At 48.0% G+C, this 23,363-nt stretch overlaps 1 protein-coding gene across 2 annotated transcripts in view; it reads left to right on the top strand.

Moving 5' to 3' along the window:
- The window catches only part of Cnnm4 (cyclin and CBS domain divalent metal cation transport mediator 4), a 40,226-nt gene extending 18,722 nt beyond the window's left edge, over positions 1 to 21,504 (top strand). Inside the window, exons 2-8 of one of the 2 annotated variants that reach the window (XM_075980451.1) lie at positions 10,374 to 10,517; positions 10,762 to 10,896; positions 11,858 to 12,027; positions 12,317 to 12,413; positions 13,740 to 13,802; positions 18,101 to 18,282; positions 18,991 to 21,504. In XM_075980451.1, the coding sequence (XP_075836566.1) occupies positions 10,374 to 10,517; positions 10,762 to 10,896; positions 11,858 to 12,027; positions 12,317 to 12,413; positions 13,740 to 13,802; positions 18,101 to 18,282; positions 18,991 to 19,188 (989 nt within the window). In that variant the 3' untranslated portion in view covers positions 19,189 to 21,504. The remainder of the gene's footprint in view (positions 1 to 10,373; positions 10,518 to 10,761; positions 10,897 to 11,857; positions 12,028 to 12,316; positions 12,414 to 13,739; positions 13,803 to 18,100; positions 18,283 to 18,990) is intronic. The other variant, XM_075980452.1, reaches the window with a different exon arrangement.
- Positions 21,505 to 23,363: the final 1,859 nt, after the last annotated feature.

Below are 23,363 nucleotides of genomic sequence, written 5' to 3'. Positions count from 1 at the left end.
TAGTGTGTGTGCAAATAAAAGGGAACTTTACTCATTTTGGATTTGGACCTAAGTGTGAGCAGAGCTGGCACTGATAGGCTCCGGGTAGGCCTGGCTCTGCAGTCTGTGTAGTGTCCTTGTGTTGTGCTATCCCCAGGAACCCTCTCCTCACCTGGCTCCCCACCTGTGTTTTTGGCAAGTTGGCCACGGTGGCTACATCACTGCCTCTCTTTTCTTTGAGGTTGTCATCTATCAACTTTTCTCTCTTTTTTCTGCTTTACTCCATCGTTTTTCCCTTTGTCGTTTCTTCTCTCTCTTTCTTTTTTTTCTAAAGGAGATACCTGGGACTGGAGAGATGGCTCAACAGTTAAGAGCTTTGCTCTTGCATAGGACCTGGGTTTGGGTCCCAGCATTCACAAGATAGCTCACACCTGTCTGTAATTCCAGTTCAGAGGGTCTGATGCCCTCTTCTGGCATTCAAGGGCACTGCATGCACCAAGTACATGTATATGCACAGATCTACCTGCAAGCAAAACACCCACACACATGAAATAATATAAATAAATATTTTTAAAAGACTAAAAGCTTATCTAATCCAGACATAGTGCCACACACCTTCAACCCCATCATTTGATCGTGCCCATCACAAATAGAGGCACGAGGATCTCTGAGTTCCAGGCCATCTAGGGCTACATAGTGAGATTCTATCTCAAAAAAATTAAGTCAAAAACTTAGTTATGACGCACTGTTCTCATTGATGGCATCTATTGAATTGCTTGCTGGTTTATTGAGCATCCACTATAAATAGCCTTATGCAAGATGTAGAGGAGCGGATAGGAATTTAGCACCCGTGACTCTGCTGGGAAGAGTGGAAACCTGAGCTCCCACTGAGAAGGGGATAGAGAGCATACTAAGTGTGCCATTGTAGGGACCCTTTGGCCCGGTAACTCTGTTTTGCAAATGTATGGGACTAATTCCTGTGAGTCAAGCAATAGATGTTTATGCAGAGGTTTTCGCTACAGCATTAGTCACAAAAGCTTGGTCATAATTTGCCTGTCCCGTGGAAGGAAGGAGGCTGGTATGGCAGTGGCACACCTGGTGGTCTAGTGGGCGAAACTGGGATCCAAGTGAACTGGCTGAGGACAAAAGCCAAGGCTCAGGAAGGGGCACACTCTTTTCTTTTTGCTTTGTGTGTGTGTGTGTGTGTGTGTGTGTGTGTGTGTGTGTGAATGTGAATATTTTGCCTACCTGCATTCATGTGTACCATATTGGAGTCCTTGAAAATGGGGCTATGTATGATTGTGAACCACCATGTGAGTGCTGGGATTTGAACTCAGGTCCTCTGCAAGAACAAGTGCTTTTAACCACTGAGCCAGCTCTCCAGTCTTTTTTGAGACAGGCTTTCCCTATGCTACCTTGGCTGGCCTGGAACTGGATATGTAGATGAGGCTAACCTTAAACTCACAGAAATCCTCCTGCCTCTGCCTTTTTTGGGCTAAGATTAAATTGTGCCACCACACCCAGCCCTATTTACTTAGTTTTGAGCTGGATTTTGTTATATTGCCTGAGTTAGTAAAAAAGAAACTGCTTGCTTTCCGTGGCTCATCGTGAAAGCGGCATTCTCATCATTTTTCTTCTGCAAAACTGAGAAGACAGAGTAGAAGTTAGTATAAAATGCCATTTCTGCATTGTGAAGCATGGCCACCACTCTTCCTGCACTGGCTTTTGTTGCTGCCCTTGTTTGCTGCTCTGAGCCAGTCTCACTGGGTAGTCCATCCTGATGTCAAATTCACTCTGTAGTCCCGGCTGGTCTTGAACTAGTGATCCTTTTGCCCCAGCCTAAAGTGCTAAAATTACAGGCATGCACCACCACGCCCAGCTTCTGTGGTGGTCATAACTTTTCTGTTTGTTTTGTGCATATTGTGAATCACTAGTTCCTTCAGTAAATTTAGGTCTGAGTCATCCCTTTTAGTGGCTGCAGTTCTGTGTTATAAATATTGGCTGGGTCTTCCTGGATACACCTTGCACACTCTGGGTGTTTCCTTAGTAGTAAGTCACTAGGAGTGGAAGAAAGGGCTGGGTCCAAGGTCTTGCACATTGTGCACTTTAACACACTGCTACGTTCCTGAAAGAAATAGTTAAACCCAGCAGCAGTGACTGGTTCTTCTACTAATGCAGAGTACTGCTCTGATGAATCGAAAAGCCTCGGTAGCTCACTGGGTTGGGGCTCTAGCATTGCCAAGACAACACAGCAACAAACTCCTAGGTCATTTTTAGAGTTTGCGTCTCATTGGATCAGTTTTAGTCATTGTATTTGTAATTAAAAGTAAGCTTGTGGGCAGGGGACTGCAGTGAACCTTAGGCCACCCTGAGGTACAAATGGAGACCCTCTGTCAAAAAAAAACCAAAACAAATCTCCAGGAGCCAAAGAGATGGCTCAGTGGCTAACAAGCAGACATAAAACAAACGTGATTTTCCCCCTTGGTTTAAAAAGGCTTGCAGTGAGGGCTGGCCCAATTAGCCTAGTACCTTCCAGTGAATAGTCTCCTTTTTCTTTTGATTCAAAATGTCAGATTTGTAATATGATACCACACACACACACACATACACACAGGGCGGGTGCCAACTGGAGGTTTTGTTTTGTTTTAAAAGCAAGGTTAGTTTGGTTGACCTGAAGCTCTCTATATAGCCCAGGCTAGCTTTAAACTTGTGGCAATCCTCCTGCCTCTGTCTTTCAAATATTGGACCTTATTTCTGAACTCTTGAGCGCTGCTGTGGTCACTGTAGTCTTATTACTAGGCACGGTGGCGTGTGCCTTTAAGAGAGGCCAAGGTAAGAGGGTTACTTGAACCCAGGAACCCAGGACTTGGAGAGAAGCTTAGGCACCATAATGAGACAGTATTGAAAATATTGAATCACAGTATGGAGAATGAATAAAATATGAGCCTGTGAGCTGGCTCAGAGGGCAAAAGTTCTTACTTCACAAGCTAACCTACCTAAGATAGAGCCCTAGAACCAATAAATATGGAATGAGAGAACAACCTCCAACCTCCATCTGTGCACTGCGGCATGACCTCCCCCCCCACACACACAGAGAAATAATAATAAATGAAATTATTGAAGTATGTAAGTGAAATTGATTGAATTGAATTAAGGGTTTCTTTAGCATTCCTTTCTGTTATGACTGGCTAATCTGTCATAACAGAATAGCCTAGCTGTGGATAAAGGGAGCTCTAATGTTTGAGTGGTCAGAGTGGGAGGGTTGTAAATTGAGGAACTTTATGTGAGACCACTGCTGTCCTGTGGTATAGCCTGTCTATGATACTCCCGGGCAGTTGGGCAGACTGGTTCTCTTATCTGTTTTCCAGGGAAACAAGGGTGGCCATGCCCCTCCCTAGCCTGCCTACTCACATGATTCCCTTAGATCAGTGGTATTGGCCCGCCTCTCAGTGCTCAGGCAACCCCATTTTTTTTCTTTATTATTTATTGGTGTTAATTATCATTATTTTACGTAGAGTCTGGGGATCAAACTTGGGTCCTTGTGTTTGCAAGGCAAGTACTTTACCAACTGTGCCATCTCCTCAGCCTCCCGCTGTTTTCTTACAGCCTTGGAAACCCAGCGTGGCTGGGCGCAGTGGGTGCAGTCTGCTGGACAACCACAACCTCTTGGTCTCCTAGCTTCTGCCAGGTCATGTGTCCAGCCTGGGAGATGAACCTAAGATGATGGATAAATTGTCCCAGTCTTCCCAGGCTGGAAGGCAAGGTGCTTGTCCCACTCTGGCTGACTCCTCTCCCACCCCTTCGTGCTGGGAAGGGCAGCTGCTCCTCCTGCTGGCTGAGGTCAGCACTATTAATAGCCAGCTTAATCCTGCTCAAGCCTGGGCAAAGGGAGGCAAAAGGAGACAGTTGCCGGGAAGTCAGAGTGCCCAGCCATCTCTAGGTGCAGAACTTAGCCTCAAGGCCATGGTGTCTAGCCACCAAATCGGCACCGAGGACCAGCTCTCGGAACTTGGGATTTTGATGTATTGAGTGACCCGGTGAGGAGGTCACTAAGGACACCATCTCTGGTAGTAAAGTTTTTTTTTTGTGTGTGTGATCTGGGGCCCTGTTTCTTCCCCAGGAGAAAAGTAGCTGGGGCTGCTGGGGGCCCCTGTGGACTTTGAAACCCAGAACCCAATAACACATTTCCTTATAGTGTTGGATAGATTGTAAATTTTTTTTTAAATGGGAGGGAGGAGGACATGACAGTTTGCTAAAATAAGTGCCATGCAGGGTGGGGTTCTGGCCTTCTAGGGCTCTAGAGACCGCTGTTTTAAATCTGGGTGAGGGTTTGGAGCACCTGACACTGGTGAGCTGAAATTCCAATGCCGTGCAAGGAAGCAATGAGGTCTGGGCTGAGTGTAAAGAAAACCTTCCAGGCTAGCTGGGATGATGTGTGAGCTTTGGGCGGAGAAGACAGATGCCATGCTTGGTCACAAGATACATGTCACACATATATATGTGCAGGCAAAACACATATACATAAAAAATAAAATAAATAAAAAAAAGAAAGAAATCCCTTATGCCCGTTTGGGGCTACTCATATGCACACAGGTATGGGGCCATCCACTAGAGTATTAATAACAACTTCCAGTTTTGCTGGCTTGTGCAAGCCTTGTGTGGGTAACCATAGCTGCTGTGAGTTCGTGGATGCATTGCCCGTGTCATGTCCTCTCCATCCTCCAGCTATCGTGTCCTTCCCATCGCAGCCCTCCCGACGACCCCTGAGCCTTGGTTGTTGATGGTGGCGTGAGGTTGTGGTGGTGATAGCTGCCCCATTTAGGGCTGACCCCTCGCGGCCACTCTCAGCACCCTGACTAGTTAGGAATCTCTGCATTAGCTGCTGCCTACTGTAAAAAGTTTCTCTGACTAAGGTTGAGAACAGCACAAATCTGTGGGCATGAACATAAATAAACAAATATTTAGCAACATGACCATTTAGCCAAACAACTCTAAGCTCCAGTTTGGGGGTCTATGACCTTCTTGGCGGTGGGCTTTTGACCAGGTTTATTGTACCAGACGTGAATTCTCTCCTTTGGAGCAGGCGTCACATCAGTCAGAAAGTGGTTGGTTACCCTGTAACAGTCATACCACTGTTGGCAGCAGTGGGCACGTCTTGACAGGCAGAGTATTGTTGTTTCAGCATGCAGTGGTCAGTGATGGCTAAGCCCATGGACGGCCTTTCATCCCCAGTGATCTATTTACTCTAAATGGGGAGTCAGTAGCATGGGAACTTCAAAATTACTAAAACCTAAAGTGTTTCTTTCTCCAGTCTGCATCCCTTTCTCCTTCCCCTCATTTGCTACCTCTCTTTTGCAGCTGAGTAGATGAAGAGGAAGGGGAAGACAGGCAGCAAGGCTCACCACTGCCTCTGAATCTGACTGGCTGAAAGGACAAATGGGACTGTCTTAAGCAGAGATGGAAAGGCTGGGGGCATGTGAACTAGCTCTTAGCCCTTAGGTTCAAGGTGTTAAGGCTTTTAGCTTGCAGTTGAGTAGAAAGGTTGTGGGGCACAGGAGAGGGCTATACAATTTTACTTCAAATCTGGGAATGTAGCACAATTATTAGAGTGCTTGGCTAGCCTGCGCAAAGCCCTGGGTTGGATCGTGAGCACTTTAGAAACTGGGCAGGATGGTGCAGGCCTCTAACCCCAGAATTTGGGCAATGGTCACAGGAACCTCAGGAGTTCGAGGTTATTCTCAGACCCTACCTCAAAAACAAACAAACAAACAACCCCCCCCCAAAAAAACTCAAGGCTTTGTTTTTTGTTTTGTCTTGTTTTGAGATATCTTGACATATGACTATTTAAGTCACTAGGCAAAGTACTGACTGCACAGACTCAGCCCTCCAGCACTAAGAAATCAAGAAGGAACCAGACTTAGTGGCATGCCTTCACACACATTTGTAACTCAAGCATTTAAAAAACTGAGTCAGGAGAACCATGAGTTCAAAGTTAGCTTGAGTTATATGGTATACCGTATTTCAAAAACAAAACACAGAAACCCGGTGTCTCACCATTGCTGTAACTCCAGTTCAGTTCTGGGGATCTGATGCCCCCTGCTGGCCTCCAGGGACATCAAGCATGCTTGTAGTGTACATGCATACATCCAGGTTAACACCTACACATATAAGTTTGGTTCTTATTGTTGTCGTTTTAATTAAAAAGCAAACTAGAACTGGGTGGTAGTGGCGCACACCATTAGTCCCAGCACTTGGGAGACAGAGGCGGGTGGATCTCTGTGAGTCAAGGCCAGCCTGGTCTACAGAGCTAGTTCCAGGAAAGGCTCCAAAGCTACACAGAGAAACCCTGTCTCAAAAACCAAAACCAAACCAAACCAAACAAACAAACATAAAACCCTAGAGACAGAGAGAGGAAGAAGCCCTGGGATCAGCCACAGCAGAACAATGGAAGAAGGGCTTTCAGGAGGGAGGGAGGCCTCTAAGAATGAAACCTCACCACTGAAGGTCACTGATGACCCTGAAAGAAGGGTCTTTCACCAGAGAGGAAGGTTCTGCCAGGATGAACAGGTGTTCCTTTGACAAAGCTTACTAGAAAGAGGCGCATAGCTTGGGGGTCCTGAGCTGGCTCAGTAGAGGGTACTGAATGGCTTCTTAGCCAGAACATTTTTGTAAGGCCCAGTGGGCAAGCCATCTTTAGGGAAAGTGTCCAGAATTCTTAGCATAGAGCAGGACTGACTATTCAGTTTGGTTCCCCAGGGCTACACACCTACAATGTGCCTGTCACTTGTGTGGCTGCCACCAGAAGGTGCCTAAGTGTGACAATAGATCCCACAAAGGAGCCTCGAGGTAGAGGCCGAGTCAAACCAGCTCAGGTGGCTGTTGAGGGGTCAGCTTGTTCTATTTACAGTGGGCATTTCCGTCCTTTAGAGAAGCCGCCAGCCTTTCCTGTAGCCCCAGTAAAACCATGACTGTGTGTTAAGATTTGCTCAGAGCCTGTGGCTCTTTTGAGGAATTCACCGAAAGGTGTGGTAATTGAATTCCTGTCCAATCAGGATGCTTATTCCCCAAACCTTGTCAAAAGTTACAGGCTAGAGGCATGGCTGTCTGGTTAAGGGCACTTACTGTTGTTGGTTTGGTTCCCAACAACACAGCTTACAACACCAATGACTCCAACTTCAGGGAATCTGGTGCCTTCTCATGTCTGTGCACAGCTACACACACATGCACATCCCCTCCCCACATGCACATAATACGGAAGGTGATGATGATGATACAGCCTGGACCAGAGACACAGACTCTTTCCCCATCCTAGAGACTCCCATCAGTTTCCCTTTGTCCTCGTAGTTTTTCTTCTAGGTTTTATTTTGCAGTGCTGAGGATGAAGCCAGGGTTTGAGCACACCTGACACACATTCTACCCCTGAGCTACCGCTCAGACCTTTAGTTAGAACACATTCATCTAATAGAACAGCCTAGCAATGGCCAGAGAGAGGGTCAAGAGGACCCCCACGCACACCCAAACTCCATACACTGTTAAAATAGGATCCTGTCACCACTTCTAGATGTTTCTGGGCCAGTTCAAGCTCTTAGGCCTCTTCATTCCTGGGCAACCGATGACGTTGTTCTGCTGGTTAAGAGCGTGTGTGGGGTTCTGTTCTGCATTTTGTCCGTTCAGCCCTGTCACATTCTAAGAGCAGCTGGGGTCACTGTGTCTGCTGATTTAGGAGGGTTCTGCTTGGGGTTGTGAAGGAGAAGGTTGCGACGGACATCCTATCTTTTGTGTGTTTGTGCTTCTGTGACAGTTGTCTCTACAGGATAAATTCTTAGAGGTGTTGTTAAGTTCAAGTTACAGACCCCTCATTTTGAGACAACTTGCCTTGTCTTAGTCTGTTTAACTGTTATGCCCTATTACCTGTCCACCAGCTACACTGAATGTGAGGGCCTCTTCCTATGCCCCGCACATGCAGACACACTGGCCATCATCAGTAGGGTTTAAGTGGTGCCAGTCTGAAAGCTGCTAAAAGCTATATGCTTCCTTTTAATTCCTAGCCCTCTTTAGTCGCGTAGCTTGTTAGAGACACTCCTGAATGAGAAAGAGGTCCTAGAGTTGGGTACCAAGGTCTTGGCTCTGGCAGATATCTTGCGTTTGTTGGTTCCTCTCTAGACAGGCTCTGGGAATTTATTATTGGGTGCAGACATGGTTCTGCCTACAACCTGTGGGTGGCACGGTAACTGGCATACATGTAAAAACCTTAGAAGCAGAGTGCCCTCATCCTGTGGGTGAGCTGTGGCAGTTCACTTTCTTCCTGAGACCTCAGTTCTCCCCAGTCTCCCTAGGGGGATGCCAGGGGACCCTTAGGACTGAGGAGTCAGTCCCTCTTGGGACTGAGGCATTGTTTGTGGCCTGAAAACCCTGGCAAACACCCCCTCCCAAGGGTGTTTCGAATGAGTTCTAGCCTGAATGTGAGGCCTGTACATTAGTTTGGGGGATGGGGCAAGCCATGTGGGAGACCCAGACTTAACCTGCGGAATCTCCAGAGCTTTTACCTTAGATGGCTCTGAGTCTTCATGTTGCTGGGTGGTGGGCATGTGTGTATATGTGCCCTTTCATAGTTGGCTCTAAGCCTCCATGTGGCTGGGTGGTGGGCTTGTGTGTATATGTGCCCTTTCATCTTAGTTGGCTCTAAGCCTCCATGTGGCTGGGTGGTGGGCATGTGTGTATATGTGCCCTAATAAGCACACCTTTTTATTCTTAGAGTGGGTCAAGCCCCTCTTGGCTAACTCTTTTTGTTCCCTGGGGTATGAGAGCCAGGTGGGCACCTCATAAAAAGCCTGAGAAGCATCTCTACCCACAAAGCTTCTGCAGAAGGTCCTGGTGCACCTGCCTCTCCACTCTGTCTCAGACTGAGGGGAAGGAGTTGGGAGCCATGCGGCCTAGTTTTGGCCCAGTATATGAATGCTTGTCCAGGGCATCTCCAGATGAGGCAAAAGCCAGTCTCACTCAGCAAGGCCCAGCGGACTTCAGGACAGCATAGAATACTGCTGGGGCCGTGTGGCCTGCACACTCTCTTCTCTCTTGTAGTATTGATGATTCTCTTGGCACTATTAGTGTCATTTTGTCAATCTTGCATGGGACAGATGTAATCACTCCTGGAAACCCCATTTTTTTTCTTGATATATTTTCCCCTAAAATTCTTTGGAAGCTGATGCTTCTCAGGTTTCTTGTCTGGGGATGGCAGCTGTCACTCCAGACCTCAGGAGCTGTTCTGACTTAGTGCTGACAGGATCGGAGGCAGATCACCCCTATTTCTGTAAATATGTTTTGAACGAGATTGTTGCTCTTGAAAATGTTTGCCTATGTCAACCACCTTTTAGTTTTGTAAGGACAGGATGTGCCTGGCTTGATATTTGGCCAAGCTAACAAAATGGTATTTTCTTGGCTTAATGATGTTTTGATGTAAACATTGGGAGAAAACATATTTGACATATTTTTGCCAGTTAACATTGGAGGATGGGAAGAACTTGTTTGTTAATATGGATAAACACCCTTGTTTTTGATGTATAAATAAAGACGGCTGGAGCTATTCAGGGCTGACCACTTGTATGAAATTCATTTGGTGGTGGGGCAATTCATTTCTTTGCACCAAAGCCCCTTCCCCGTCTCAGGACCTGAACCTAGGCTGTGACTTGACCACTCCAGGAAGGCCTTCCCAATTGTGGACGCTGCCTGGCCTGATACAGTGAGTTTGTTAGTGCTTTTGAGACCCAGAGCCTTGGCTTTGGGCAGTACAGCAGTCCTTGGTTCCCTGTAGGGGAGTTTGCTAGGCAGAACTGTGTTAGAGAACTGGGTGTGGTGGTCCATGAGGCCCTGGGCGGTGTGAGACCCCCTGTCCAGCTGGCATAGACACACCCCTGACCAAGGGCTTCCTGTGGTCTTGTACTATAGCCTCTCTTTCCTGGGCCCTCGGAATCCCTAACAGGCAGTGCCTGGCAGAGCCTGTCATTTTTATCCTCCTTAGGTTTTTTTCCTTCTTCTTCTTTGGTATGTGACAGGGGGTTACATATAGTTCAGGCTGGCCTGGGATTGACTGTGTAACCCAGGATGACCTTAACCTTGTAGCAATCCTCCTGCCTCTGCCTCCTGAGTATTAGAATGACAGATGTGAGTTACCACACCTGGTTTCCATCCTCTTTAAATAAAGGATCCCAAGTGTAATACATTTAAAAATACTGTGGGTCTTCCTGTTCGTAAGGGCAGTGTCTGCTTGTAGAAGAATCATCAGAAACCTGGGAAGGAAAGAAAACAGCAGGGACTCTGCCCCAGCGACTCAGCCCTAAACGTGTTGACCTTGTGCTGAGGGAGCTTCATACCTGACTTAGTGTTCTCTCTTACAGGGAAGTCCCACCTGGCCATCGTGCAGAAGGTGAACAATGAAGGGGAGGGCGACCCCTTCTACGAGGTGCTGGGCTTGGTCACGCTGGAGGACGTCATTGAGGAGATCATCAAATCTGAGATCCTGGACGAGTCGGACATGTACAGTGAGTTCAGCCCTCTCCACGGGCCCAGAATCCCATGGCAGCTCTGAAATTAGTGTCCTTAGGTAGCAAGACTTCAGTTCAGGGGTGTGGGGCCCCGGCCCACTGAGCCAGGCCTACTGGCCAGCCAGGTGCCCTTCACTGTGTCCTCCTCTGTCCTCCCTGTGGAGAGGGGCCTGGAAACTAGAGAGTCAGGTTCTAGCCCTCAGAGGTCAGGGGTCTCAATTCCAGACTTCTCTTTTTACAGCTGATAATCGAACCCGGAAACGGGTATCTGTGAAGAACAAACGAGACTTCTCCGCCTTCAAGGATGCTGACAATGAACTCAAAGTGAAAATCTCACCTCAGCTTCTTCTAGCTGCTCATCGCTTCCTGGCCACAGGTAAGAGTATGGGAAGTGCCTTCCTCATGGGTGGAGGTACAGTCACAAAGGGGGTAACCCTGAGCCTCTGGCCACTCCTCCTGGAGAGAGAGAACAGTGCGAGCTGGGACACATTCACTCTGGAAGGGTTCAGGTATTCTCCTTCCTTCTTTGTTCACCATGACTGGCTATCACAGACTTCCAGGAACAATCTAGCTAACAAAGCAAGCACTGAGACTTCCAAGGGATACCTGGGAGCCCCAGGCCCTTCAGGCTGTGGCCCTGCCGTGTGCTCTGCCCACTCCTGGCCTGCTCACCTGCCCTGAGGAGCCTGTTCCCAACACCAGCTTACCCACTAGTTTCCGCCTATGCAGGGGAAGACCTTGTGCCCCCAGGTCAGCCTGCAGAGCTGACATGTAAATCAGTGGCATTTCTCTCTTATCACCTCTAATTCAGACCACCCTTCGGGGCCTGGGTGACAGTTCAGGAAAACACTGGCTTCCCATGCTGTCACTCTTTCTCCAGCTTCCTTCTGGCTCACTTGCTAAAGGTACAAGAATTCCTTTCCCTTTGTGTTTTCTTGCTAGTAGTCGTTGGTGCAGAGAGTAGTAATTGTTTGTAGGAACACTTAATGAACATTCTCAAGGGAAGAATGCGCCTAACTGTTGGGTCATCTCACTTGACCACCCAGGGGAGTTTTGTCCTCATCTTACTGATGAGAAAACTGAGATGGGTAAGTCCAGTCATCTGCCCAAGGTCATGGCTGTTAGTCCTGGAGCCCTGTGGGTGGACAGATTCCATTCAAGCAGCAGAGGCCAAGCCTGGCCCTTCCCAGGGAGATGCAGCTTGAAGCAGTGTCCCAAGCAGGGAGGACTTAGTACAGAGTGGCCATGACCACTTAGATGTTGATATAGCAGTAACCCGGCTCCAGGGCTACCTGGTCCCAGCCCCATGTGAAGTCTCCCCTCTCTCTCTCCCGCAGAGGTGCCCCAGTTTAGCCCCTCTCTGATATCAGAGAAGATCCTGCTCCGACTGCTCAAATACCCAGATGTCATTCAGGAGCTCAAGTTCGATGAACACAACAAGTACTACGCTCATCATTACCTGTACACTCGGAACAAGCCAGCTGACTACTTCATCCTCATCCTGCAGGTGAGCCTCTGATGCTGAGCCTCAGAGCACAGGCCACTCGCCCCTCCAGCGCCTGCATCTCCCGCTTCCGATGGGCCCTCGGAGAGTGTGCAACCTGCGCTTGAACCTGTGCTCCAGGTGCTACTCTTGTGCCCACAGGTCAAGGCCTTGAACACTGCAGGGCTCTGGGGCCAGGCTTCACACCTCTCTGTTTTGTAGAGCTGCCCAGTTTAACTCCTCTCTTATTGCCACACAGGCTTCAAACCACCTGTCTAAGCTGTGTTGTAATCTTAACCGCATGTTCTTCCAGGGGAAGGTGGAAGTAGAAGCAGGAAAGGAGAACATGAAGTTTGAGACGGGTGCCTTCTCGTACTATGGGACCATGGCCCTATCCTCGGCAGCCTCGGGTGAGTTGTGGACCAGGTTCCTGTGACCTACTGACACTTGTAAATTAAGGGCAGCCTTGATGGCTTATAGCAGAAGGAGGCAGGTAAGGGCCAGAGCTGCCAGGCCTAGGGGAACAGGATGATCTTTCCCATTGGAAGGCTGAGGTAGTGAGGGGAGGGACTGGCTGCTGCAAGGACTGCAGACAGGGATGGTCAGGGAGTCTGGCAGTTCATGGGCTTTGGAAATTGAAATGATCAACTACCCTTGACTGCAGACAGCCTGATGAGATTAAGATGGACCAGTAGGAGACTCCTATACCATCACTGACTAAATCATCAGGGCAGAATAGGAGGCACATGAAGGTTAGGGACTAGGGATTTGGGGTACACACAGTACTGGTGTTGGGAGGTAGCTCCGAGCCTGTTTGCCTGGATAAGTTGTAGATGACTTCGGCTTCCCAGAGCCTCACCTACTGCATTTTGTTCAGGTTTGGTTCTGATAGTAGGGGCGATCATTGGGAGATGGGTCCTGGGTGGCTCAGGCGTCCCCTGGCAAGTCTCACCCTCCTGGACTTTCCCCTGTGTGGACACTCCGACCTTGGCAGGGAGGGGTGTGCCAGCTTACTGCAGGGAAAGAATAAAAGCTATCTTTGGTGCCTAGAGCAGGCGATGCCAACAGGGCATTGCTGTAACTCTTAAAGAATCCCTGTGCCACGTTTGTCACTGTCCTGTCACTGTGCTCCTGCTGCATAGCGCTGAGGCACCCTCGAATATCAACACAGCACAGCCACTGGATTAGGATGAGCCAGGGTGTTATGGGCTCCCAGGGCAGGATCCAGGGCAGACAAGTTGGGCTACAGAGCAATTGCACCTCACCTGAACCCACCAGGCCTAAGGAAGCCTGACCTGCTCCTACCGAGAGCATCCTTGCCTTTTGCTTAGGGAATTTTTGATATTTTGGAATGGTCTTGCTTTGTAACTGGCCTGGAACTCCTCATCCTCCTCTTGTACCCACCTAATGTTTGGGGAATTCTTGTTCAGAAGGGACTCCTCTCAGTGCTGAGGTAGAGAACTCTCTGGGTCTTGGGCTCAATCACTTGACCCTAGGTCATCACATTACATTTGGCGGGGCTGGAAGGCAGGGGAGATGTCTCTGGGTACACTTACTCTGATAGGGCTCTTTGATCTATCCTGAGCACCCTCCCATCTAAGAGACACACTTAGACTGTGCCCCACTCCCACTTCACCCTGCTTGAGGTAGCCTGGCCCATCGAATCTGCCTCTCCGTCCTGTTCCTGTGGCTTGTGACCCTCCCCTGGTCACTGACTTCCTCCTCTGTTGCTCCAGCGCCTCCTGTGCTGGCTGGGTGTTCACCCAGCAAGCTGAACTCCCTGCTCTCCTGGCTCTCAGGTAACCTGGCATGCTGGAGAAGTGCACAGTGCCACCTGTTGCTAGAGCTTTGTACTGCAGCTGCACTAATAGCTCCCGTAGGAACCTGGGAACTCCCTCCTAGGCACACTTAGGGTCCAGCCTGATTCTTAATGGGTGTTGTCTCTGCGTGACCTAGGACTCAGTTTCTGGATGGGTTTGCCACAGTCTTGGAAGGGCCTTTCCAAGGGTCTTTCGGTCCTTGAGAAAGCATCATCAACAGACAGACACATACAATGCTCATTACAAAACCCATTAGGTTTGGGAGTGGAGGATTGTCCTTACCAAGTCAAGTGCACACGCTCAGCCTGTGTCTGCTGTGGCCTGGAGGAAAGAAAGGCCAGCTGGCCAGCACCCTGCTCCCACTAGCTCACAAGCCTCTGCGGATGGCATGTCATTCCACCAGCTTTCTTAGACCTTCTCATCCTTCTTCACAGCCTACTGAGTAAGGCTGCAGGACGGCAGCATGAGGCATCTCCGCCTGTTGTTCTTAGCCAAACTCCACCCCGTCTTGTTTTTTCTCACTTGAAAAATGGAACTAACACTGTACCCACTTCAAAAGCTTGGGACGGGAGCAGTAAGTGAGATAACTGATGTAGAATATGCTGAGCCCAACTTTCATTATTTCTGTTTTCTCTGTAACAACTAACGTGTGACATTCCCACCAGCAAGTACTTAGGAAAAAAACAAATGCCAGGTGCCACTTCTGGACTTGGCCTCTCCTAGGAATCATGGGAGCAGTTAGGGATGTTTAGTTTGAAGATGCACGTGTGTGGGAAGGACCCAGTCAGCCCTGATTCTGGCCTAGCTGGTGAGCCTGCTCTGGTCAGGACCAACCCAGGTCCTGACAGCTCTAAAACTTGACAACCCAGTTAGTTAGTTCTGGTTTTTTGTTTTTATATTAGTTTTTGTTGTTGTTGTTGTTTTAGAGACAGGGTTTCTCTGTGTAGCTCTGGCTGTCCTGGAACTCACTCTGTAGACCAGGCTGGCCTTGAACTCACAGAGATACACCTGTCTCTGCCTCCCAAGTGCTGGGATTAAAGGGCCACCATACCAGACTTATAATTAGTTTAATGTCGTTCCCCCCCCACCCCATGTCTGTGTGTGTGTGTGTTTATGGGATGGAACCCAAAGCTTTACACATGCTAGACAAGTAAGTACTCCACCAGCCCCTCAATTTTTACTTTTTTGTGTGTGAAATTTCTTGTAATGTTTCACAGTACATGCTATTCTGACCCCCTGGTTTAAAAATAATAAATAAAATGGTTATTTAGAGCCAGACAATGGTGGTGCACATCTTTAATCCCAGGGAGGCAGAGGCAGGCGGATCTCTGTGAGTTCAAGGCCAGCCTGTTCTACAAGAGCTAGTTAGAGAACAGGCCCCAAAGCTACAGGGAAACCCTGTCTTGAAAACCAAAAAAAAACAAAAACAAAAAAAAAAGATGATGACTTAGCTGTCACTAGCTTTAGTCGTCCCCCCTCTTCTTATTTCATGGATGACCAGGTGGTGTTCGTATCTAAAATGGATGCTTTTCCATAAATCCCCTCATCAGGGCAGGCAGGAAGGCTTAGAAGGTAGAAGGTCTTGCCTCACAGCCTGGTAACCTGAGTTCAGTCTCCAGAATCCCTGGTGGGATGAGGCAACCGACTCCTGAAAGTCGTCCTCCGACTGCCATTGATTCCCCCCCACACACACGCAAATTCTTTCCTGCACACACACAGACACAGATTAAAAGAAAAAAATAGTGGGTCTGGAAAGATGGTTCAGTGTTTGAGAGCATTGGATCCTCTTCCAGAGGTCCAGAGTTCAATTCCCAGCAACTACATGGTAGCTCACAACCTCTTATGGCATTTGGATGTATATGCAGATAGAACGCACACAGATAGAATATATAAAGAATTTTAAAAATTGTTTTAAAGAATTGAAAATAGGGGCTAGAGAGAAGGTTCAGTGGCTAAGAGTGTGAGCCGCTCTCATAGAGTCCTGAGCCCAGTTCCCAGCACCCACGTGCCACCTTACAGTGCTCATAATGCTCATAATCTTTTTTTTTTCCCTTTTTTTTAAACATTGGATCTTACTCTGTCACCTAGAATAGCTTGGAACTTACTGTGTAGCCCAGGCTGGTTATGCATGCCAGGTAGTACTGGGAACTTTGAATTTAGCTCCTGGGACTGCTCCATGAGACAGTTTTAACTAGTGTGGTCCAGGCCCTGGGTTCGATCCCCAGTACTGCAGTAAAACAAACAGAGTCAGCACCTGTTGTGTTAGTAAACATTGACTAAAGAGCGTCTTATCATTCAAATAATTAAGATGGATAGTTTTAAATTTTATTACAGCTTATTTGTGTGTGTGTATGTGTGTGTGTGTGTACAAGCAAGTGTGCACTTGTGCACACGAGAAGTCATAGAACATCTTGTGGGTCTCAGTTCTCGCCTTCCACTGTGTAGGTCCAGGGGACTGAACTCAGGTCATTAGGCGTGGCAGCAAGTGCCTTATCCTATTGAGCCATCTTGCTGGCATTTAGTGTAAAAATGTTAAGTAATAACGCCAGTATTTTGTCTTTCTCTTCCTCTCCCCCTCGCTCCCTTTCTTTCTTCTAGAAAATAAGTGGAGTTTTCATTCACATTAGCACCTTGTACATGGTCTTCCAGTGCCCACTCTTTTCTGGTTTTAGTATTGGAACCACTACCCAGTCATTGTCATCAGACTGTATGTTCCTAGATTTTTCTAAGTGGCAATCACAGCCACCTGCGTGTAGGCACTCTGCTAAAGGCTGTGTCAGTCCAGTGAGTCACTGGGCCCAGCCTTCTTTCTGTCTCCACTGTGTTGAAGCTAGCCTAGTGGCTAGTAACTTAATAGCTCTACAAAGCAAATCTGCTCAGCCTACTCTATCTGCTCAAAGATCTCCCTTGCTCTTCAGGAAGAGTTCACTTCTCTGTGTTCTCATAACTAAGAGCCAGGGATGGTTGATTAGTTTCTTCTCTTCCCCTCTGGACTTGGGTTAACTACCCTTACCTGGGGAGGGAGGTCTGTGCTGCTTTTGGAGCCTCTGTCTTTCTGGAACAAGGGCCTGTTACCCCATTCCTCTGCCAGGGTTGCAGTTACACACAGAGCACACCTCTGACCCTCTTCTGAGCATTGTAGGGTATGACAGGTTTCACGTTGCCAGGGTAGAATTCATGAGAAAGCAAACTATACGTGTCTTTCCTTTTTCTGGAGATAAGGTTTTACTAGTGGCTGAGGTGAGTAAAATTCATGATCTTCCTCACCGTGGCCTCCTGAGTTCTGAGATTGCAGGCGTGTGCCACTTGGCTCAGCCTGTGCATTCTTCCTTTTACTACATGTATTTTTGTCTTAGAATACACAGTTTAAAGCAGTTATGGTCCTGTGTGCTTTATAACCCCAACACTTGGGAGGCAGGTAGGAGAACTGAATTGGAGGCCAACTTATGCTGTGTGATGAGACCTTGCTTAAAACAGTTTTTAAAATACTTTGCATTTTATTTACTCCTGTCTGCATGAATATCTATGCATGTGTGGGTGAGTACACACCTATGTGGAAGCCAGAACATATCAGATCCCTTGTCTATTGAGTTACTGTTATTGACTGGAAACCAGGCTGACATATGAGTGCTGGGATCCCAACACCAAAAATCCCCATGGTAAGCCGGGCGGTGGTGGCGCACGCCTTTAATCCCAGCCCTTGGGAGGCAGAGGCAGGCGGATCTTTGTGAGTTCGAGACCAGCCTGGTCTACAAGAGCTAGTTCCAGGACAGACTCCAAAAACCACAGAGAAACCCTGTCTCGAAAAACAAAAAAACAAACAAACAAACAAAAAAAAAAAACAAAAATCCCCATGGTTATGCAGCTAGCACTCCACTGAGCCATGTCTCCAGACCCTCTCCCAATTGTTTTTAAGTGTAGGTCACTTGACATAAGTTGGTGTTAGAACAGGATAGTGGTTTGTCTGTCAGATGAGGGAAATCATTGTGTTATATTCACTAATGAGGGGTTTTGTAGCCGTAAATGTCTTGGTTTTTATTTTCTGGTTGGTTTGCTTGGGTGACATTCTTAATACTTACCATGTGACACTTTTAAGCACACTAATGGCTCACTGACCCCGTGCAGTTAGATTTTCTGTGTGTGTACTTCTGTTTGCCCTGAGGAACTGTGACCTGTTCCTGGTGGAGACATGGCCCAAACATCCATGACTGAGGTCAGGCCACGAGCTGCAGTGAGCCCTAGGGCAGACCTGTGTTGATTATGTGCTGTCCCCACAGACCGGTCCCCAGCCCACCCAACTCCACTCAGTCGCTCAGCCTCCCTCAGTTACCCGGACCGCAACATAGACATGACATCCGCCTCATCTCTGGCAGGCAGCAACCAGTTTGGGAGCTGCATTCTGGGCCAGTATGTGTCTGACTTCAGTGTCCGGGCACTCACAGACCTGCAGTACATTAAGGTAAGTGCTACCCACAGTTTTCCATTTTTACGGTCCTGCCCTATGCATTTAGATAGCTCTTTTCTGGAGCCAGCATGGGCAGTCCAGACAGGAACACTTTTTTGGGGGGGCGGGGTCTTTAAAAAAAATTAGATGCCACTTATTGTGTTTCTCTTGTCGTGCTGGAGATCTAGCCAGGCCCTCGTCCATGCCAGGCCAACAGTGTACCACTGGGCTCCAGGCCTAGTCCTTCTTGTGTTTTTGTTTCCGAAAGACATGGTCTGACTGTGTAGTCCAGGCTGGCCTCAAGCTCTGAAAGCCTCCTGCTGCAGCCTCCTGAGTGAGGAGATTACAGATACTGTACCATCATGCCACGCCTAGGACAATTGATGATGATGATGGTGAGACATGCGTGTATGCGTGAGTGCGTTTGTGTGTGAGTGTGTGTGTGTAGATCAAAGGACAAAGAACAAGGTTAGTTCTCTTTCTTCACTTTTACGTGGGTTCTGGGGATTGAACTCAGGTCGTCAAGCCTGTGTTGCAGGTGTGCTTCCCTACTGATCCCTCCTGCTGACCCCTAGAACACTTCTTCCAGCTCTTTGAGAAGGACCCACCTGGCCACATGTCTCCTGACCCAGTCTAGCTGGATCTCTACACCTCAGCCCTGCTTCTCAGACTCATCCTTCTCTCTCTCTTTCTCTCTCTCTCTCTCTCCTTCTCCCTCCACAGATCACAAGGCAGCAGTACCAGAATGGGCTTCTGGCCTCCCGCATGGACAACAGCCCTCAACCCACCTTGGATGGCTGTGCCACCTGCTCAGAGAACTTTGCTGAGAAGTCTGAGCTTCCTGTGGTGGATGAGACCACAACTCTTCTCAATGAACGCAACTCCTTGCTGCACAGAGCCTCCCAGGAGGGCGCCATCTGACAGGAGGGCCCGGAGACTCCTGCCCACCCTGCAGGGGTCTCCCCAGTGGGCCCACATGACGTCAGGGAGCCTGTTAGGCTAGAAGGGGTGCAGGTAGATATCCTGCCTGACTAAGCAACTAGACATCCCTCCCAGGGGATCTGGCTGCAGATGGGGACCTCTTAACAGCTCTGATATGATGCCTGCCCAGCCCAGCTAGTGAGCAAAGGCGATTTTGTCTTTTTTTTTTTTAAAAAAAAAAAAAAAAACACTGAGAGAATTTTTAAGCTAGGCTCATTGCTCCTCTTTTTAAATGTCATTTTGGGAAGGGAAGACAGGGTTAAGGAACTTTATGTATAAAAAAGAAAAAAAAAGAAAAAAAAGAATTTTTTTTTCAAGAAACCATACAAACTTTAAAAGGGGAAAAGGGTTCTTCACCCCAGGAAATAACAGCCATAACCTGTTACTGGCCAAGACCTTGTAGCCTGTGTCTGTCGCTCTAGGAACCACTCTTTTGCAGCAGTGGGGGTCTGGAGCCCACAGGAGGGGACTCCTGGGAGGAAGACAGTTCTACCTAGGAAGCAGGGATCCAAATTATACTGACATCAACTGCCAGGACACATGCACTGAGGTCACTGAGGCTGAAAGGTGCTGGGTAACCGACCAGGGACACGATGACCCCGGCAGCAGAGAGGAAGACATCAACTCTTGTCAACTACCGGATCCAGTGAGCTCCTAAAACTCTGTCCACAGGCTTTCCTGGTGAGTGGGGACTCCGCCGAGAACCACCCCCTGGCTCGCCTCTTCCCCTTTGGACAATTTTCTCTTGTAAGGGTCTGGCTCCAAGAGTGAGGCATGGTCTTTGGCTCTACGGTTGCTTATCTGCTTCTTGGCCATGCCCTCCGTTTTACCAAAGGTCTCCTCTCAGAGGGGACGGCACCTACATTAGAAGTGACTTATCAGCTACTCCTTTTGATTCCAGGGCTGAATCTTACTGTAGGTATCTAAGTTAGCAGTCACTGCTATACCCACCCACAGCTGCAAGGAGAGTCAGGGTTCAGCAGCTCCCCCAGGAAGACTTCTTCCCCAGCTCCCCGTTCCTCTCTCTATACTCATCCCTCTAGGGACTGGGGACAGGACACGCTGGAAGTCACCCCAGCTGGGGCATCACACCGTTGCCTGTAGCTAGCTGAGGGTCATCTGACCTCACTTGCCCACTTAAGGACCCTCTGCCGTTAGGGTTTCACCTAATGGTTCCCTTTGCCTGAGGATTACCTTGGTGAGAGGGCAAAGCTGAGCTTGGGCTGACACTGTGGGTACTGCTAAGCATTGCACGCCATGGGGAATCTTACCCCAATGCCACCCTGGGAACCCCGAGTGGAATCAGGCCATGGGGCACAGCTCCACAACCCTATTGTAAGGAGACTTGAGGACCATGGGCCACATCTTCCCTTTTGTTAGGAGGAATAGGAGCTGGGGTGTAAGATCCAGGCAAGTTAGAACGTGGCCTTTGGTGACATTTAGTCACTCTTTGTCTCAGCTAGTGGAGTTCTGTCACCCCAAATGCTGCTGTGTACCCAGAGAATCCTCACTCCTAGGACCAGGGTGTCTTGTACCCCTGGCCAGTCTGAGGTCTCCCCCACTCACAGAATTTACTCCTAGAAGCCTGGAGAAGAAGGTGGTTTTCAACTCTAAGGGAAAAGACACCAGACCTCCGTGTCCTTAAGAAACCCTTAGTTTTCTGTAGGTGCAGCATGCTCCCGTGTCCCAGCTGTGTTCCTGAGAGACCTAAGTGTCAGGTAGAGCCAAAGCGCGTGGTGGGTGTGAGGCAAAAGTAGCAGGTACACACACTTCCACAGCTACCTCTCTGCACACACAGTTACCACCAACAGACAGGCCTCTCCTCCCAGCCCTCCCCTCCCTCATTTAGAATCACTTCTTGCAGAGGGTCATAATTATTTCCAAATATTACTGGTCTGATGGCTTCCTCCTCCCAGTGCAATTTTTCACTTCCTCTTCCAAACTCTGGTTCCTGGGCTGAGCCATACCCTGGAACTGGCCTGGTCTGTATGTCTTCCCAGGTAAGGAAGACTTCGCAGGTGACATCCAAATGGGGAGGCAAGTCACAGTCGCCGTAGCAAATGACTCCTATTTATTTTGCATTAAGATTTTAATTTGTATATTTTTGTGATTTATTTTGACATTGTTATGAGTTTGACTCTCGGGGAGTTTTGTTGTTATGACTCTTGTGTCTTTTGTCACAAAACAATGATAATATTTGCTAAACAATATATGGAATTTATTTTTGATTGGTAATAAAAAATGAAATGCATATAAGTCTTGGTGAGCATATAACTCGGGTGTTTTACTTCTGAACGCATTTACTGTATGTTGTAGAGACAGAAGTGACTGGCTGTCACTTGTGACAGGACAAGGGCAACTGAATATTCCGAACTGTTTGGAAGTGAAATGCAAGCAGAACTCTAACTTACAAACTATTATAATCACGGCAGTTGCCACAGGAGTTGTGGAGGGGTAGCTGCTGGCAGAAGCAGGGCAAATAAATCAGATGTCAGTGCTGGAAGGGAGCAGCTGGGAAGAGCAAATTGCCCTTCGGCCCTCTGGGGGATGAGGGCTGTTTGGCTACTTTGTGTATATTGATGGCCTGGCGGAAAGTGTCCATCTCCTGAGGACAGTGTCCAGCTGACTGAGGGTTTCCTTGTTGTGGAACCCTTTTGTGGCTTGCACATATACTGAAAACTAGCTTGCGCAGTTCTGTGCTCCAAGGCTCGAGAATCAAGCAAGCAAAGCTCAACATTAAACTGGAGGTTGTTCTGCTTGTGCTTGGGGGGGGGGGTCTCACTATGGAGTATCAAATTGGTGGGGATCCCCTCGCCTCCACCTCCTGAATGCTAGGAGTGCAGGTGTGCATCGCCATACCTACGGCTTTTGATTTTGTTTTGAGACAGAATTTCTCAGAACAAATTATGTACCTCTAACTATCCTAGAACTTGCTCCCTAAACCAGGCTGGCCTCGAACTCCTCAGAGTTCCACCTACCTCTGCCTCCTGAATGCTCGGATTAAATGCATGTGCCGCCATGCCTAGCTCTGATTTGAGACAAGATCTTGCTATATACAAACTGGCTGGTCTCCATTTGCTTTCCTTTCTTCCATTACTCTGGCTGAGCTACACATGCTAGCACATGTAATTGAAGCACACAGGAGGCTGAGTCAGTAAGATCATGAATGTGAGGCTATCCTAGGCTGTATAGGAAAACCCTGTCAATGGAGGGAGGCATAGGAAGGAAAGCACTTGGGGAGGCAACAAAGAGAATATCCCAAATGAAAGGGTAGCCTAGATATAGGGATACAGGGATGGGAAGAGATGATATCCATCTGTTCATCCCAAAGATGGGTTTGGTGCTGAGCTCCTGCTACACACCAGCCGATACCAGCCCATCAGCTGGCTTGTGAGGAAGAGCCCCTGAAGGGATCATCATCCAAGGCCTTTCACTTGCTGTCACTTCCACTTAGTGAGTCTCTAAGATTTGCCTCACGTTTCATCTAAACCTCTGTTCAAATGTCACCTCCTTAGAGAAGCCTTCCTTGATTACCTTCGCTTCAGAGAGCATCTCCTCAGTGTTTCGTTATTTTCTCTTTATAACACTTTCCACTAAATCTTTTTTTTAAGATTCACTAAATTTATTTTTAAAATCATAAAACGTTTCTTACAAAAGAGCATTACATTCTGCATACTGCTCTGAACAAATGCCGGGGACACGTGGACTATTACTTTCCTCCCGCCCCCCACCCCAGTGTTACAGTGACCACAAAGCAAGGTGTTCACAATAATTACACGGGGGGGAATTTTTTTTTTAAATATTTATTTATTTATTATGTATACAATATTCTGTCTGTCTGTATGTCTGCAGGCCAGAAGAGGGCATCAGACCTCATTACAGATGGTTGTGAGCCACCATGTGGTTGCCGGGAATTGAACTCAGGACCTTTGGAAGAGCAGGCAATGCTCTTAACCACTGAGCCATCTCTCCAGCCCCACGGGGGGAATTTTTTAAAACCACCAACAATAAAGAAAAATTAAATTCACTCTGCTGCGGTTTCAAATTTTTAATGTTTGTTTTTGCATGCCCTCCCCTCAACCCTGTAAGTAACTAAAACATACATCTTGTCAACA

The sequence above is a fragment of the Microtus pennsylvanicus genome, chromosome 7, assembly GCF_037038515.1.
Source record: "Microtus pennsylvanicus isolate mMicPen1 chromosome 7, mMicPen1.hap1, whole genome shotgun sequence".
Classification (NCBI taxonomy): domain Eukaryota; kingdom Metazoa; phylum Chordata; class Mammalia; order Rodentia; family Cricetidae; genus Microtus; species Microtus pennsylvanicus.
The sequence above is the reverse complement of the archived record's forward strand: the minus strand, read 5'-3'. Positions and strand labels throughout refer to the sequence as shown.